Source organism: Anser anser (assembly GCF_964211835.1).
Source record: "Anser anser genome assembly, chromosome: 2".
Classification (NCBI taxonomy): Eukaryota; Metazoa; Chordata; class Aves; order Anseriformes; family Anatidae; genus Anser; species Anser anser.
In genome coordinates, this window is record NC_139721.1 from 162119152 (window position 1) to 162137545 (window position 18394).

The window sequence follows — 18394 nt, forward strand, 5'->3', positions numbered from 1 at the left end:
GCCCCCCCGCCGGGACCCCCCCCCATCGCTCTCCCCCACACCCCCGTCTCTCCCCCCTGCATCCCCCCCAGTACCGGGACCCCCCCCCCATAGCTCTCCCAGCACCGGGACCCCCCCCCATAGCTCTCCCAGCACCGGGACCCCCCCCCATAGCTCTCCCAGTACCGGGACCCCCCCCCCCATAGCTCTCCCAGCACCGGGACCCCCCCCCATAGCTCTCCCAGTACCGGGACCCCCCCCCATAGCTCTCCCAGCACCGGGACCCCCCCCCATAGCTCTCCCAGTACCGGGACCCCCCCCCCATAGCTCTCCCAGCACCGGGACCCCCCCCCATAGCTCTCCCAGCACCGGGACCCCCCCCCATAGCTCTCCCAGTACCGGGACCCCCCCCCCCATAGCTCTCCCAGCACCGGGACCCACCCCCATAGCTCTCCCAGTACCGGGACCCCCCCCCCCATAGCTCTCCCAGCACCGGGACCCCCCCCCCATAGCTCTCCCAGCACCTGGACTCCCCCACCCAGCAATCCCAGCACCGGGACCCCCCCATCTCCCCCCTCTGCCCCCCCAAACCCCTCCCAGCACCACGATTCTCAGCCGCTGTCATCCCCCCCCCACCGCTTGGTCCCCTCTCAGCATCCCCAAACAGCCCCGGGGGACGTGGGCAGAGCAGGGGGGCCCCATGGCAGGACCCCCCCCACCAGCACCAGCTGCCCTCACTGAGCCCCCCCCTCACTGGCCCTGTGTGGGGTGAGGGGGGACATCCCTGCACCAGGACCCCCCCCCCAGCATCTACAACCAGCACAGGGACCCCCCCCCCCCAGCAGCCCCAAACCTGGCACTCAGCTGGGGGGCGCCCACACCCCTCACCTGGGGTCACTGCGGGGCTGGGACAGGGGCTGGGACCCCCCCCCCAGGTGAAGACCCCGGTGCTGGGGCAGCCGCTCTGCTCCTCCTGCCCCATCTCCTGCCCACGAGCATTTTTCTCCCAGAAAATGCTCCCCAGGGTGGGCACCGGGCATTTTTTGGGTGTGGGGGGGGCTGATTCTGCCCTGCGGCGGGGTGTGAGGATGGGCAGGGGGCACAGGCAGGGGACACGGGCAGGGGGTGAGGATGGGGACGTGGGCAGGGGACACGGGCAGGGGACACGGGCAGGATGCGTGCCGGTGGCTGCCCCAGGCCCCTGCCCATCGCGCGCCGGGGAGGCCGCGGCGGCACAGAGGCCGGATTGAGCAGGGGAAGAGCCGGGGAGGAAAAGCATCGCGTGGACGTGACCGGCGTAGTAATGGGGCCGGGGTGAGCCGAGAGGGGCCACGGGGGAAGAGGGGGGGACGGGGTTGGGGCAGGAGCCCTGCGGATGCGCGGCCGGGGGTTTGGTGTGGCCACGGCCCCGGGTGCTTGCGTGGGGGGGCTCCAAGCCGTCCCTGCGCCCCCCAGCCCCACGCGTGCCCCCACGGCGCCTTCACGCTGCTGGAGCCACGCAGGGGTGCGTGCGCTCCCCTGCCCACCCCGGGGCAGCACCCGAATCCCCCGTGTGCCGCTGCCAAGGTGCGGGGACACGGCCCGTTGCGTCCCCAGGTGCTCACGGGGACACCACACCCGTGAGGACACCACGCTCACGGGGACACCGCTGCGTGCACAGTGACACCGTGTGCACCTCGAGGTGCAGTGGGCGCCCAGCCCGTGCCCGCAGCGCTGCTTTCCTCCGTGCACGCGCCCCTGCAGCGCTTCGAGGCCGGGCAGGCGGTCGGGGCGGTGACGTCCCGGTGCTGCCATGCGGTGCTGCGGGACCGATCCTGCTCTCACTACCGCAACCACCACGCTTCTCCGAACCGCCCAGGGAGAGCCCGAGGGTCCCCAAGGTCACCTCGTGTCCTCCAACGCAGCAAAAAGACACCAGCCGCTCCCGCACCCTGGTAAAGGATGCGCAGAGCAGGGCCAGGGCTACATTTGGGTGCCCCCAGGCCCGCCGTGCCCACCCTCGATCCCCGCCGGCGATGCAGGGACCGGAGGAGCTGTGCGGGGACCTGGGGGCAGGCGTCCCCGCTCCCCCCAGCGCTGCGCCTGGCCGGGCTCCCCGTGCCGTGAACAAACCCGGCTCTGTCCCCGCTCAAAGGGGGATTGAAGGGGCTGCACCTGCTTAATATTCCCCGCGCTTCCGCCCCTGAATGCACCGGGGCTCCGGCGCGGAGCTGTTTCCAAGGGGACCCGGCCAGGGGCCGCCGAGGGCAGCGGCAGCCAGGGACGAGGATGGGGAAGAGGCAGCGGGGAGCTGGGTGCTCCCCGTGGCAGGGGCTGAGGCCCCAGTGGGTACCCACTGTCACAGGCACAGGCTTGGCGATGGCAGAGGGGAGCCTGGGGACGAGGACAGGGCTGGGAGGGAGGCGTGGGGCAGGGGGACGGAGCCTGGCCGAGGCCGTGGCCCCTTTCTTGCACCCCTGCCCAAACCCCAGCAACCCATCCCCATTTTGTCTTCACTAGGGGCAGGAGCGGCAGCAGAGGGGTGGAAGGGCAGCAGGACGGACAGCCAGAGGGACAGACAGAGGCTGTCCAGGACAGGGAGGCGGCAGCAGCTCCATCTGGCAGCGGGGAGCACGGTGCTGCAGGGGCACCCCCTCTGGATATTTCATTTTCCGCAAGGCCCCCGGTGCTGGGCTGGGTGAGCCGAACCCAAGCGGACGCGGCGATCCCTCCTCTTCCTCGCAGAGGTGGGCAGGGGGCTGTGTAGGGCAGGGGGCTGTGTAGGGCAGGGCCCTGCTGCCCCTCGGGCCTTCCCGGGTGGCAGCGATGCTCAAACCTCTTCCCCCTCCAAATTTTTTAATTGCCAGGCAGCGATTCTTTAACTGCCAGCCCCAGCAACGCTAAAAACAACACGGGGGCTGCAGCCGCGCCGCCACCCCGCTGGCAGCCTTAAAGCCCCGACTGATCCCAGCCCTTCCGGGGGAGCAAGGGGGAATGAATTCAGACACCTCGCACGTATCAGGCGCCAGCCACCCCCCGTGGTGCTGAGCAGACCTGAACGTTGCCGTAAGCCTAGGACAGGAGCTGTGCTTGGGGGTGCAGGAGCAGGCAAAGAGGCTCGCGGCTCCAGCTGAGCACGTGTCGATGCCAGGACCTGCTGCCTCTGGGGGCCGAAGCTGCTCAGGCCCTCTCCCATCGACCAGAGGCTGACGAAGCCGTCAGCTCCCCAAAAAGCCCAACCCAGCCCACGCAGGGAGCTCCTGGCAGCAGGTTCAGAGCTGCTCCCACCCAGCCCGGCTGCAGGCAGGGCAGAGCCCCAGGGCCGGGGCTGCAGCCGTGGAGAGGAAGGGGGCAGAGCTCAGGGCTCGCACGACAGCTCTGATCTGCAAAGATTTAAAGAAATTAAGAAAAAAAATCAGCCTGAGCTGCGTTGGTGAGCAGAACAGCACCCTGAGATCCTGCCGGCTGCGCTCAGCACCGTCTGCACGTTCACAGCAGCACCAACAAGTGACAGCAAAGCCGGCACGGGCTGGGCTAAGCTGGTGCCAGCAGCACCTTCCTGCCCCTCTGAGCTCGAGAGACCTGCGCCGTGCTTAGAGGCTTGCGAAGGTGGCACCAAACGCGATGCACTTGAGAAACGCGTCTCAGCGTCAAGGCTTTCCTTTCATTGCTGCTGGAAAGGAGGATGAATCAAAGCAGCCGTTTAACAGCGAAGGACGCGGAGCGAGGACGGCACTTTGCCCAGCTGAAAACAAAGGAAAAAAGCTCGGGAGGGCAGAAGTGCTGAACCCCGCCGGTGGACGCTCACCTTCCCCTCCCACGGGTGTTTAATGACCTCTGTGGCTCAGGCTCTGTTTCGTCTGAAACAGGGAAGCCAAAACAACAGCGAGAACCGGGTCCAGAGGCTGCAGAAATCCTCCCTGCACGCACGCAGCCAAGCTCCCGCCCCAAGCAGCCTCCAAGTGCCGTGGTGCCGAGGCTGCCTCCGCTTCCCCGCGTCCTCTACCACGTCCTGGCCTCCTGCTGGGGATTCGGGTGAAACGGACCCTTGCTGTGGGTCCAGCTCTTCACCCGTGCATCGTCCACTGCTCCCGACCGCCCTCCCCACCGCTCCGCTCGGCAGCGGGGAAGGCTGCTGGTTTCAGCACGAACCAGGTGGTTCCCATCACGCTTCAGCTTGGAAGGAGAGAAAATGAGGGCTTTGGGAAATAAATCCAAATTCACCCCGAAGAGGTGTTGCAGCTCCCCTGTAGTGACCCCCCAGCAGCCTCCCCCCAGCAGCGAGCACCCCTGGGGCTGCCAAAAAAGGTCCCCGAGCTGTGATCCCCGGTCAGAGGCTTCAGTGAAAGGGGGAATTTCCACGCAGACAACTCGTGGAGAAGGTGCAGACAATGCACAAAGCTGTTCCCAAAGAGTTGGGAAGGGAGCGGCAGAGCCACAGGAGCAGGGGGGCACTTGGTGGGGTGCTCCTTCCCTGCCCCCATGTCCCCCTGGTCGCTGAGGGCTGGCAGCACCCACGGGGTTATCCCGAGCAGCTCCGTGCTTGTTGCTGCCAACCTGCGGCTGCACAGCTTGAAAAGGAGTTTCCAGACTCGCCAAATCCTTCCTTTTAGTTTCTCATGGGAAAGGAGGAGGAATTGGAACAAGGGCAGCGGAGAACAACGCGCACCCTCAGGCTCCCCAAACTCTTTAGGTGTCCCAGCACGCAGCTTTTGCTTTAATTCAGTTAAAGGAAAAAAAAAAAAAAAAAAAAGGAGCTTTTCAGGAACCACACGGTGGAGCTGGTATTGCCAGGCACGACACAACAGTGGCCAGGAGCTTTGGGATGTTGTTAAAGATGCGGAGACGATTCAAGACGTGGTGTGTGTGTGTGACTGTCCCCACAGCTGCCCCACCGCTCCTCTGCAAACCCCGCGCATTACGACGGTGTGAACAGGAGGAAATCGCTCTCCAAAGCCTGCGCCTCCCTGTGCCCGTGCCACCAGAGCCGGGGTGACGCAGCGCCATCAGTCCTCGCTCTTGGGGCCAGCCGCTCGCTGTCCCTGCAGTACAAGCCGGGTCCCCGAGGGCCCGCAGCCCCCCTCCGCTGCAGAGCCACCAGGCAGCCCAGCCTCGGCAATCTGACCGCAAAGCCCTGAAGGTGCACAAAGAGAAAAGACAGGGCTGAAGAAGGGACACCGTGCCCTACGCTGCTCTTCGTAGTCCTCAAGAGGGGGGAGAGGAGAAGCAGCAGCAGGGGGAAAACCTCCCCGAAGGCAGCGGCAGCGCGTGCACAGAGCGATTTACCTGTCTCACCTGGCCCTAAGCAGGAGGAGGAGCAGCCACCAGCGGGGGTGTTCAGCAGAAGACCCCAGCCCCGAGGTGCTCCTGTGCCGTCCTGCAGCAGCTAAGGAGGAATCCCCAGCCGAAAGGAGGGCACGCGCTCTCTTGGCATAACTGATCCCGTTCCTCTCGATGCCTCTCAGACCATCGCACCCCTCGCACGTCCCCGCTTTCGTGCCTTTTGTTCTCCAGCTTCAGGGAACGAGGGCCTGCACGTATTACACGCACAGACCTGGGGTGCCCTGGAAGAAGTGCTGTTGTCAGAGGAAAAGCAGTTCCTCGGTTAATAGCGGTGGCATTGGGAAGATAACCCAGGCTGGGCTCCCAGCTCCAGTTTAATCAAAAGGCAACCCATCCCAGCAGGCTCTGGAGCCCTGCAGGACAGGACAGAAGGTCTGAAGATCCATTCGAATTAAACAATTAACCATGAAGCTGGTACGGGAATAGAGGGAAGGTGGGACCCCGCTAGGTCGGTGGGCCCAGTCCTCCTCTTTTGAAAACGCCACCTCCGAGCGGCTCTTCCAAGTGCTTCATTCAGCCAGGGGTGTGAGCGTGAGCAGTTGTCCAAGGCAGCGGTAGCACAGCAAGGGTGTGTGAAAGCAGGAATCAAAAAGAAAATCATCCTAGGCCTTGAATGCTGTTTTACCTCATCCATATTCATGAAGGGTTTCAAAATCGGAAATATTTCCCGAAGCAGATCACCCAGCGCATTGTGAAGGGCCTTCACTCACCTGCCTCGCTCAGATGTCTCCCAGCTCGCCGGTAACAAGCTCTGGCTTTGTGCTCGCTCCGCCGTGGTTCGGACGCAGCCCCCAAACAGCCCCGTGTTGTATCAGCAGCGCTCAGCAAATCCGCAAGGCGCACCGTGAGAAACCAGACTGCAGACAAACGGGCCCGAGCTTTGTACAAAAAAAGACTTTTTTATTTCACAAAATTGGGTGGCTGTGTTGCAGGAATAAAACCGGCCCTATACAGAGGATCAAGATGAAAAAGTCAGCACATGTATTATTTATACAGGAACACAACAGTGTCAAGAATTCAGGTACTCTGTAGGATCATCACTAGTACAGTAAAAAATAGTCTCCATCTGGATCCTTTATATTTGAAGTTGATCGCGCTAAAAACAACCTGAGGTTATTCTAAACCGGACTACGGTCTGAACCAGAATCCCATGCTCACCCCAACGACCCTGGAGGGAAAGGTAACGTCGGGAATGAATTTCCTTTGTGGAAGGTGGAAGGCAGGCGGGCCCTGACCGTTCTCTGCTAGGCACTGTGGATTCTTAGAGCTTGACAGTGGAAAGCGTTATTCCTATGCGCTGGAAGGATCGAGGCCGCAGCCAATTGCCTGAGCATGCAGCCGGTGTGCAGACAGCCCAGGAACGGTCACCCCACGCTCGCGCACTCTCAGGACCCGAAGTCCAACCCTTAGCGTCGACGAGTCGATCACCTGAGTGCTCTTCAAAGCAAATCCTTGTTTTTTAAGCCTGGTGACATACGTGGTTCTGCGGGCTTCGGGTTATTTGGGAGACCTCTCTCTGGGCAAGCCTCAAAACACCACCTCGCACCCCGCCCCGAGAGCCGCCCGTTCAGTACGGGAGCAGTCTCCAGACGCTTGGCGTGAAACCTCTCGGTCTGGGGAGAGGGCAGAGGCCCCGGGGCAGGCAAAGGGCTCCTCTGCAGCCGCTAGCGACTGGCGGAGCAGCAGCTCGGGGCCGCCTGGCTCCTGCATCGTACCCGAAGGACTGCTCCGGTGGTCTCGTTCAGAGCACTCCCGGACTTTTGCCTTGCCCACAACCCCACCGACAGCAGCCTCGAGGAGGTCCGCGAGCGGAGGCGGTGTGTGCACGAGGGGCTCTCCCAGTCCCGATCCCGAAGCAGCGTACCGCGGCCACTGACCTCTGCCCACGCCGGCTGTCGCAGGAGGTAGTTCTGGCATTCGCACCCCAGCCATCCCAACCCAATCCCGTATGCTAGCACTTCTTTGCTACCTACTTTTTTTTTTTTGTTCATTTTAAAAAGTAAAAAGTATATGCTCCAAAAAGAGGGACTAAAAATCGCGTTTTTATTCCTCAGTTGGCTACTGTACCAAACTACTCAGAGGGAAGGTTCAACTACCACCTTCAAAGGCAAAAGAAAGGTAAAAACTGGAGCAAGAAAACTCCTACCGTTGAGTGGTTTTATTCCAATTGATTTACTCCTGGCTTCATTCACACTGGATCAATATTTTCTTTAATAAGTTAGCGAGGCAGCCCCCAGGACTCAGCTACTGTCCTTAATGATCAGGTATCTCTAATGAACATGGCTGGCATTCCTGCACCTTCCGTGCTACAGCACGCCCTTATTTATTTTCCTTTTTAGCCCAAAACACTGGTTTAGCATCCAATCTTGATGCTTTGCTCGTTCTGCCTAGAGAACCTGAAGCATGAAGCCACAGGTGGATTGGGCACGTGCTACATCCTAAAGCTCAGTTAATGCCTTAAAAGCTTCATTTTTTTTTCCTTTTTTTTTTTTATGCTCCCCAGGAGAACCCAAAGCTCAAAACACCAAGATGAAAGAAAACCAGAGTTGAGGACGCTCCGGAAGGCAAGCAGACCCAAGTGTAAAGGACTTCCCACCAGCAACACGGGAGCATCGCTGGCATTTCTGATCTAAAGATTTCCCAAAGGAGTGCCGAGTACTGCCAGGCTGTGAGCGGAGGGGACCGGGGGAAAGAGACTGTGTGTGTGTGTGCTTGTACATGTGGATGTGCGTGCGCACACACACGGCTGGGGCAGGTCAACGGGAGGCAAGAGCCCCCCCAGGGAACAGAAGGTAACTGAGGAGTTATTTTTGGTCACCACTATGTTGCTGTAGAAGTTCCTTCTTCCTCGACTGCTTAGGGAGCTGCTGAGGCCGGCGGGGCTCCTGCCGGAGGTGGGGTCACCCCTTCCGCTGGTGGAGGCGGCTGCGCAGGGGGGGGATCTGCAAGGACAGCAGAGGAACAGTGAGCTGGGTGCTGAACGGGCGGAGGAGCACAGCACGCCCAAGTGGCCGGCTCAGCCCGGCCCCAGGAACGGCCACGGCTGCGGCTTCCCCCCCTCTAAGCATCACAGGAGCCCCCCGGCATGCCTCATCACGCCTTTCCTACCCCTGAGCGCTGCACGAGCTCTGTGAGAGGGGAAAAACCTTCCCCGTTTGTACAGAGAAGACGAGAGGCGTGCAGCTCACCGGGTAGTAAAGTTCACATCACGCAACTTTCAGAGCTGGAGTTAGTATTTCTCATCTCCGTGCTCGAGCCTTCAGACACGGCCCTCCGCTATTTAAAATAGACGGAACAATACACCTCGTACACACAGAGCCTGCACTTCAGCTCTGCGCGGCGTATGTAGGTTAAAGCAGAGGAATCCACAGCTGCAGCAAGTGGAAGGGAAGTACAAAAAAGGCCAGCTTTTGTGCGCGCGGAGGAGATGCTAATGGAACATGACTGACTTGTTTAGTAGGGGAGGAAAAAAAAAAGAAACCGAGGTAAAGGAAAAGAGCAGGCAGGAATACAACCTGACATGAGATATTCCCAGAGGTAGAGGCTCAGAGAAATGGAAGAAAAAGTAAGGAAAGCTAGAGCTCTAGGAGAATAAAGAGCAAATATCTGCACAGAAATAGCATCCGAACGAGAAGTAATTCATGCTTACGCTGATTAACACCAGTGAGTCAGTACTCCTCGGCAACTCCCTTCAGCTGGAGCCCAAATGGGATGACTTCTCCCAGTTATTTTTTGCAAGAGGTACTAAAAGCGATTACAGTCGCTGCCTGGGTGGCGACAGCTACGCAGGGAGGCAGGCCAGCAGCTTGCCCCGGGCTGCAGGTAATGCAGCCGGATTTATCGAGGAAGTCACCGCAGCATCCTTCCTGCGCCAGCCATTCAGCTTTCCTTCTACTCTCTGCATTTGGCCACGTCCTTATGCTCATTCAAGTAACACCCACACGGTGGCTACTGACTTTTTTTTCTTTTTGGCTGGCATAAATCAACTTCGTTTTCAGAGTATTTATACCATGTAAGGAACGTTCCCAATATACTTTTTGCTTTTTTTAAATTAGTGCTTCCTCTTTAATTCCACAGTGCTAAGTTGTCAGTTTTTATATTCCGATCTATTTAAGGACTTGGCTATAGTTTGTTCGTGAGGCTCTGCTGTGCGTTCTCACAGACTTAGCCGACAGAGGTTTTTGACAAAGACTACAAAGCCTTAGCACCATAATGAATAAAATAACGGATGTTATAAATAAAATAAAGGACAACGGAGTACGTTCGGATGCCTAGAGGGGAGACGAGCACTTAAAGCTTCAAGCACACCTCTGGAACCAGTCTTTGGCTGCCAACACGTACAGATATGATTCCCGCAGCACATAACGGGGTTTTCAGCTACAATGGCTTTTCCAGCAAGGAGGCAAGCCACAGAAAAGCCACCCCACGCCAGGTACAATCAAAACGTTACCGGTGGAGATCACTTACACATGCCGTTTGGAGCCGCTAGAGGAACGCGGGGTCCGATGAGGTTCCCTGACATCGGCGACATGCCGGGTGGGGGAGGACCGCCGCCGGCCGGGTGGATGTTGGCCGAGACGCTCGGCATCATCCGTCCTGGCATGGGCTGCCCAGGCATCATCGAGCTGGGCCCTGGCATCTGACCTGCAAGAGCATCGAAGAGACACGGTAATGAGACTCGGAGAAACGCGGACGTGATCAGGAAACAGTCCGGTCGTTCTCTGAGCAGTGAGAAAAGCCGTCTTGCAAATGGGAGCCAACCCTGTGCACGCTCCGAGTGCCACCTCCATCCACCCCAAAGAAATGCCTTCGCATCCCCCATGCCAACACGCTCCCTTCAGAAAGAACTCCTGGGCACTTGTCATCTCTCAAAAGCATCAGCAGGAGAAGCGAGTGGAAGATAACACACAGCTCTCTTCAAACGAAGCCTCGCTAAAATGGCATTTAATATCAATCCAAACAAAGGCACAGGAAACAAACTGCTAGAACAACGAGACATTGAATTAAGAGCACTTGATGAAAAAGAGCAGCCACAAAGCCTAATGGATTAATTTAACGGGAGAAATTAAATCATTTCATTAAAAATTATACTGTATAAGTATTTCCACTGCTAAAAAAACCTACTCTGATGTGATGGAGGTTCCGATAAATCTCCTTTGCTTATCAGCTCTGTAAGAGACCTTTGTGTTTCAGCAGCGTCAAGGAACTGTTAGGACCGCACGGCTTTGGACACCCACAACTTGCTGATTTGCTGCTTTAAAACCTCATTTGAAGAGATTATTTTGCATAATCCAATTATATTTATTTTTACACGTATACAAAGGTAAAGTATTTTAGTTAGTAAAGCAGCTACTAGGCATGGGTTGTAAAGGCTCACTCCGGAGGAGCACACTTCAGCCCCGAACCCGGTGAAGCAGTTCCACCATTCACGTGAAACGAAGCACGATGGCAGAAGCCCTCCGACGAGGAAGGCTCTGAGAACAGTACATAAAAGCATCACAGCCTCACCGGCAGTTAAAGCCAAAAAAGTGCAAATGCCATATTTGCGATCAAGGCAAACTTCCCAGGGTTTGGTGCCTCTGCCAACCACACAAGTCTCCCGGCTCAGCCACATCCCTCCCGAGGACGCACACCTCCCACCTAAAGCACTGGGTGCTCACCAGGCCCTTGGGTGCTGGCCTCTGGTTTAACGTGCTGGGTAACGACAGGCAAAATCCTGCTCTCGGAGAAAGGCAGGCTGTCCTTGCACAAAGGCAAGGCAGGGCCACGGGATAAGGGAGTACTTGCTGCTGAAAGCCGAGCCGGTGACAGCCCCGGTGCCCAAGAATCCAACACACCTCAGCTCGTGGGCTTCGTACAGCCCCGATGCCAAATCACCCGAAATTCGTAGAGACTCAGAAGCACCGGACCATGGAAACAACACGGGAGCTCATGGTCACACAACAAGAGGTCCAAGTACCAACCTGATGCTGCTCCACCACAGGAACAAGACTAGCACGCTCGCAAGCAGCAGATGTGAGGCTCTCTGGAAACATCCAACCTCTCAAACGTTCACAAAGGACAAGAACTCTGTGTATTTATCCCCAGACACGCTCCGCCGCTGGTAAGCGGCCTGCAGCGCAACACCACGGCATTTCCATCACTTTTCATTAAAGAGCAGCAGCCAACCACAAAACCTGCCTACGGTTGAGCCTCAAATCCCCTCTTTTATCCCCAGCAGTACCAAAACATTTCCTGCTCTGGTGATGGCGAAGAGGTGACTTGAAGCAGCCCCCTGGAATCCTTACTCCTCTGGTCACCAGCCTGAGCACGAGAGGAAACGCGGGGCATTTCCTAGCGCTACACTGCACGCCTCTGTCCTCAGCCCCTCCACGCAGAAAGCTGCAGCCCTTGACTGTCTTTGGTCGCCCTCAGCTGACCTCACTCCGGTTTACTGACATCTTTCTTGTACTGGTGGGCCCAGTGCCCCAGACGTGGTCTAACAACCAACACGGGGCAAGGCCTCCCAGGTACAGGCTTTGCATTCGTCCTCGCTGCGTTTCACAAGGCTCCTGCCAGCCCGTTCCTCCGGCCTGTCTCAGTCCTCCTGAACAGCACCCCTGCCCTCAAGCACATCGACACGTAACGCTCGGATAACCGAAGATTTAAGCAGACTTGGCATGAATTTACTGCCACGGGCATCTACGCATCTGTTTTGGTCCAGCTCGCTCGGGGTTGAGGAGTGGGCAGAAAGGGCACGGCAGGACACGGCAGGCAACACGAGAACAGCGTCACTGAAAGCAACAACCCGGCACAGCCTGGGACTTAAAAACATGATCATCCATTAGTGCTAGAAGTGGGGCAGGAGCTACAGGATCAGTGCTGCTGGGTTTACACCCGCAGACCCTGCACCACCCTCCTCCAGAGCTGGAGGGATCGGCACAAGGCCGTTGCGTCCCGGTTCTGTATCAGAGGGCAGAGCTCGGAAACCTCAGCCTGCGGCTTCGCAGAAGTCAGTACAGCTGGGAGACGGAAAGCAGGCAGCTCTGCACCATTCCTTACGGCTGCCGATGTGCAGAAACCGATTTGGTGGCTTCTACGACCTCGGTGGTAGCAGCTCGGCTCTGAAGCGCGGCCTGCTGGAGAACGGGTGCACGAGGGCAGCTGGGCAGCTCCGGCAGCGCGGATTTTCCTGATCTGCATGAGACAGATGTGGGAACTTCCGACATGCCTGGCGTTACGTGATGACCTGTGGCACTGGAGTCACAGCATACGAGAGGACAGCTTGAATTTCAGTCGCTGAAAATTCTGGGCAAAATATTAAAACAAAACCGAAATCCTGCATCGCCAGCTATCTACCCAGAAGAAAATGAGATTCGTTTGGCCGCTTTGCTAACCGATACCAAGCAGGCCTATTCTCTTCAATTATGAAATGTCCTGGCTATTGCCAACTCAAAGGAGTTACTTTCCAGGAAAGATTTATACCCTTCTGCTCCATTTACCTGTGCCCCTTCACCTTACACTAAGCAGTCCCCCAAGAGCAGCCGGTATCTTCAGGGGTTGCTGTCGTAAATGCAGTGTGTTCCCCAGAGCCCAGAACACAACACTGCGGGCTGGTTTTCTGTGATAGGTAGGGAAGGAATTTGGGCATTTGCCTCACCGTCCTGATGGGCCTCCTGTTCCTGGTCAGTCTGAAGTTTTCGGGTGCACTCACGACCCCATTTAAGAGCAGCAGAGCTGGTGTAGAGACGTGGGCATACAGCAGACGTGCAGAGGTCAGACCTACCAGCAGCTCGGGACACAGCAGTGCCAGTGTGGCTCCCTAAGCACCGAGCACCAAATGCTCCAAGAGCACAACTGCGGAAGGCTGGATCTGCACTCACCCTGTTTTTACAGCCTTCGCTGAGTATCTGCTGCCTACCAGGATCTGAGGCAGCAGCACAAGCCTCTGTGCTGGCCCAGCATGCATACTTACAAACTACAAACTACTCGTGAAAAGCCAGATTTGCCAGAGAACAGAGAAACTGGCCTGCCAAGCTTAAACACTGGCACAACGTGTCCAGCTCTGGATTAGCTCACACCAGCAGGAGCAGCACTGCTTCTTGCCACGTCCCCATCCTCCCACACCTCGACTCAAACGTTGTACTCTGGAAGGAGACAACAGAAGGACGGCCACGCTCGGTACACCAAGACAACGTTATTATGCCGCTAAGAACTCTAGCTTGAGCACGTCTTTATTTTTTAATGAACTCTTGTATTTTCAACTACAAAAAATAATGAAGGGAAACAACTGCATCTGCAAACGTCCAGAAACAAAGGGAGACTACCGAGCAGACACAGGGCAGCTGAAACTACAGTGGCAGGTCTGAACCTGTGCCAAAAGCAGAAACCAGAGGCTAGAACAGCCTGGAGATGCAGAGGGCTTTGCAGCAAAAGGACAAGACAGTCACAGGTACGAGTCAAGTTATTCACTGGCAAAACAAAGGTTGAGAGGGGAACAAAAGTGAAAAAAATCAGCACATCACAGCAGTGTTGCAGAAGCCCAGGAAAGCCAGGAACTGAGAAATCCCCAGCCTGGGAGCTGCCTTTTGACACAAGCCTGAAACTCTCCAAGCACAGTTTGGCTTTCTTCCTTCTAATGCTGCATCCCTGCAAGGCTCTCCCCATGCAAATGAAACGATTAGTACTGGAAAACCTCTTCTGAAACACCTGAAGCTGGATCAGGCTTACTGCATATGCAGACATGCTTCACATGAGGTCTTAAGCACCAATTAAATCAACTTAAAAATTCGTTTATTTGTAAATTCAAATTGCATCATTACTTCATATCTTCTAACAACGCTCACTGGCAAGTTCCTGCTATCTGAATCGAGGTATCTGTCAGTATTTTTCTCTCTTGGAGATTTAATTTTAAGTGGCACTGCAGTTTTTTCCTATAAGCTGGAGAAGAGTGTGTTTGAGTACAGGGCTGGCTGTCCATTCTTCGCCTTTCTGATGGGATAAGCAACAATTTTGTCTTAAAATGAGCTTAAGGTACTTGCAGAGGAACAATCTTATCACATACACAACTCCAAAACGCTGAATTCGAGCAGTAATCAAGCAATACCCAACCAAACTGGGATTAACAAAGGGGAAATTACTACTACCACCATGGCAAAAATGAAGTGCCTTTTCTACAGAGATCATATGCTTTTTCATTTCACAAGAGATACCGCTTCAAGACAGCAGCTCAAGCATAAAATGTGCAAGTGTGACCTACATAAGGGGGAGAGCTTAAAAAACAGCAGACGCAGGAAGAGATAAAGCCAAAAGGTTCAATAAAATGAGATTTAGCAGAGTAAAAAAAAATCCTTTACACGTTAGAGGTTGGAGACATTTTCTAAATGCAAGCTCCGAAGCATTCCACTATTACCGAACTGCCAACTGCAGATTCGCGTTACAGCGAAGCTCACGAGGAGCAGTTTTTAAAGGATCTCCAAGGTATTTATCCCAATTAGATAAGCCTCTACCCCTATTAAATCAGCTACCCGAGGGGCACTACAGTGGCAAACACCGAGGATTTTTGTTCCAGTGTAGCAGTCAATAGGGCGTGATGCACAGAGCCCGAGCCGACGCCAGTCCTCCTGCGCACCTCTGCTATTTGCCATGCAAAGCGCGAGCGTGCCAGCACAGGCAGCGCTACGTGAGGGCATTGCCCCCTTCCGTGGCCAGGATTTCAGAGAGGGCAAAGCAGCAGGCACCGCGACGCGGCCCTCATCTCCCCAGGAGCCACGTCCTTCTACAATCCCGCTCTCCTACTATTGAATGAGTTGTTTCAAAATCCTGATGGGGGAGCAGGCACACAGCCGCTCCGGGCACGCCGGCCGGCTCGCCGCAGTGCTGCGAGACACGCTCCTCCTCGCTGCCAACGGAGCCCGCAAGACACGGCAATCCGCGCTCCAACCAGCCTCCCGGAGACGGCCTCTCCTTCAGCATGTCCTCCCCCCCTAACACGCGCTGCGGCAGGCGATCCCGTAGCCGAGAACTGTGAATAATTAACCACAATAACTCATTTAGCATCGAGTCTCGGGGGAGAGGCAGAATTTCCACTTCGCTTGCATGCCGCGTTTCTGTCGCTCCCCTCCAGCGCGATGCATTCGGCGCGGGCAGAGGCATCGGCGCGCTGCGCAGGCACCTCCCAAGGCCTGGGCACACCGCAGCTGGCTGTGGGGCCAGCCGACGGCTCGCCGCTCTTTGCTCATCAAACCCGATGCGAGGTCCTTTGTCGAGAGGCTGCTTCGCGCGTTACGCCAGCAAGGACAAGCCTTACGCACAGCAGCACTGGTGACCTTCAAATATCAAGGCACTCTCAATAACGCCTCCTTGCAAGGAGCTGGGAGCTGCTCAAACTCACCGGAGAAGCCCTGCAGACGTTCAGCACGGTGCAAGTCAGCAAAATGTCATCCAGCATCCCCAAGGGGAATCGTGGTCCCCCGGTCAGCTCTTGTTTCCTACTCGAGCCCCGTGGCACCCCTTGCACGCCCAGGTTTTCGCAGGTGATGTGACACGGCTGGCAGGCCCTAAAGGAAGGCTTTAAACCTGCCTGCCCTAGTGACCCGTGGGGCAGAGCCACGTACAAAAACCGCCCGTTGCACTGCCCCACAAACAGCCTTCAGCACTAACACAGAGCAAAGAAGTCAAGGTAAAGTCAACACTCGTCTTCTGCCAAAATGGAAGTAACACAACTGCCTTTCCACGACACTGCTGAGAATCTGCCAGAGAGCATTATCTGGCTTTAATCATTTTTTTTTGTATTACCAACCACTGCTACACCTTACAAAGCCACAATTAAGCGTGGATTATTAGGGATGAATACCACAAACCTGTTTACCGCACATATTACTTTGCTTTCCTATCGCGTGACGACCCCCTGCAAGTCTTCTGCCAGCAAGCTCATAACGTGCAAAAAGGAAGCACTGACAGCCCTTGGAAAGTATTTACCAGAAGGAAGCGAACCCTAAAATCCTGATCTGGACAAAAAAATATCCTGTGATTGCAGCCAGCTCAACAGGAAAGGAAAGAGCAACCAGGAGCTCAATTTTTATTTTTATTTTTAAATATTTCAACAAAAAAATTGTGGAAAACATGTTGGGGAAAAACGCTATGAAGTTACTCACCCAGCCGTGGTGGAAGGTGCATCCTTACCTCTTTATTTCTGCTTTGGGTCAGAAATGATTTAGTAGCTGAAAATTCACTCTGAAGGGAGGAGTTAATTAATCCCAGCTATTAGTACACGCACCTCTCCCTTCCTCCAAGAACTGCAGGTTTCTCACAGCACACACCACAAGCACCACTTATGCAAGGCACTTCTCGGCATTTCACAGATAACCTGAACGCAGAGCAATCTGTAACGCGCTTCGGATGATGCAACCAGCTGCAAGGCCAGCAGCACAGGAAGAAAACTGGAATTTTATTTTACATTCTAATTATGAGGTGCATTTTTTCACGGTGAGAAACAGGAATCCAACGTTATTTTTCTATATTTTAAATGTCTTCCTTCCAGGGACCGGAGAGAACAAAATGAGCTCCGTCAAAATGAAGTTAGGAGTTGTGGTAAAGTCAAAAACGTAGGAAATGAGCTAGCAACGGGACTTGTCTGAAAACAGTGAACAGCACCACCACCGAGCTGACCAGAACCTGGTCACATCCAGGCGCCGAAGCACAAACTAAAGGCAGCCAAGCTCAAAACCCAGGCTGGAGCAGCAGGCACCACGTTCAGCTGAACGTCACGACAGACACAGCAGAGCCCTACTTCGAATTTTAAACTCCAGGCTGTGTCTTTTCAACCATCGAGCCGTGCTGCTTGCTCTGACCAGCAGAGAGCCCAGCCTGCCTCTGCGACCAGAGGAGCTACAAGCAGCGACTTTCTTCCATTTCTAAATGCCTTTCGGATCTTTTCACCACTTTGTTTCCTTGCCATCTCTTCAGCTTATGTCAATCACTTTAAAGCCATTCGACTCAGCTTTTTCTTCACAGTCTGCTGACCCAACGGTTACACTTTTTGCCACTGTTAAGGTCAGAAACCTGGCTGATAACACGGATGAGAACCAAGGCCTGGAGTCGGGCCCACGCAGCTGCAGAGGGAATGGTGAAGGTGTATTTCCACCTCCGGCTCCCCCTCAGGGCCTTGCTGCTTCACTTCCATTCACAGTCGGATTTTGAAGACTTGCCCACTGGCAGGTCCAAGCTGTTTGAGGATTTTTCTTCAGCGCCAACCAAGTGGGTCAGCCCCTCCTGCGGAGCTGCCAGCCGGCCCAGCGGCTCATCGAACAGCCTCCAACAGCCTCCCTGTACCTGAGGGAAGGATTGCTCCGTGTCACTCGAGTTCCTTGGCAGTGTCCACTTTAGGGAAAGCAGGTAATAACGGACAGAGACTGAGAGGGTACAAAACACACTGTTTTTCTTGCAAAAAGGAATTCAAGCTCAGCACTGGCATGCAGCACACTGACAGCTCCAAAGCCCAAGGTTCACCTATGCAGCTAACTCCGAGAAAAAAAAAAAAGCAGTTTTCAGATTTCTTCTGCACGTGTGTCTCAGCCCTCTCTAGCTGGGACTATGTCTGCTAGGTGTGGTCAATCTACATAAAAACCCTCCAGAATTTTAGCTCTCCACCAAGACACCAGGGAACTCCCCGGCAGCTATGCAGCGAGGGAACTTCAGGCACAGATGTACAGCCAGTAAGGTGAAGTTCCCCAGTTTGTTCCAAAGGACCCCAAATTAGCAGCTGAGGAGCAAAAATTGTTCCTGATCTATCTATGAAAAAGTGTATCATGAAATTATTACACTGCTAAGTTGCCTAAAAAAATTAAAGAAAATACATTACAATAGGAATTCTGTAGTATTTAACACAGATTCAACAGGACCAATATGATGCAATAGGGGATTTTTCTTTTCTTTTTTTAGTGTATACAATACGTGGTGTGTGTGTGCATGCGAAATGCAATTGCTGACTGCCTCAGGGTTCCAGCAGGATTTCTGGAGATTGCAGCTTCGTGTCTGTCGCGTGCACCGCCTGCGCACAGACCCAGGCTGCAACGTACTGATTTGTGAGGGAAACCAAAGTCACACACCAGGC

The 18394-nt window shown here is 55.4% G+C and overlaps 1 protein-coding gene across 3 annotated transcripts in view; it reads right to left on the reverse strand.

Moving 5' to 3' along the window:
- Window positions 1-6175: 6175 nt before the first annotated feature.
- SMARCC1 (SWI/SNF related BAF chromatin remodeling complex subunit C1) overlaps window positions 6176-18394 on the reverse strand; it is a gene marked incomplete at its 5' end in the record, with an annotated part of 83144 nt that continues 70925 nt past the window's right edge. For all 3 annotated transcript variants that reach the window (XM_083825497.1, XM_083825496.1, XM_083825495.1), the window contains 2 exons: window positions 6176-8243; window positions 9769-9945. In XM_083825497.1, coding sequence (XP_083681623.1) covers window positions 8158-8243; window positions 9769-9945 — 263 coding nt within the window. In that variant the 3' untranslated portion in view covers window positions 6176-8157. The remainder of the gene's footprint in view (window positions 8244-9768; window positions 9946-18394) is intronic.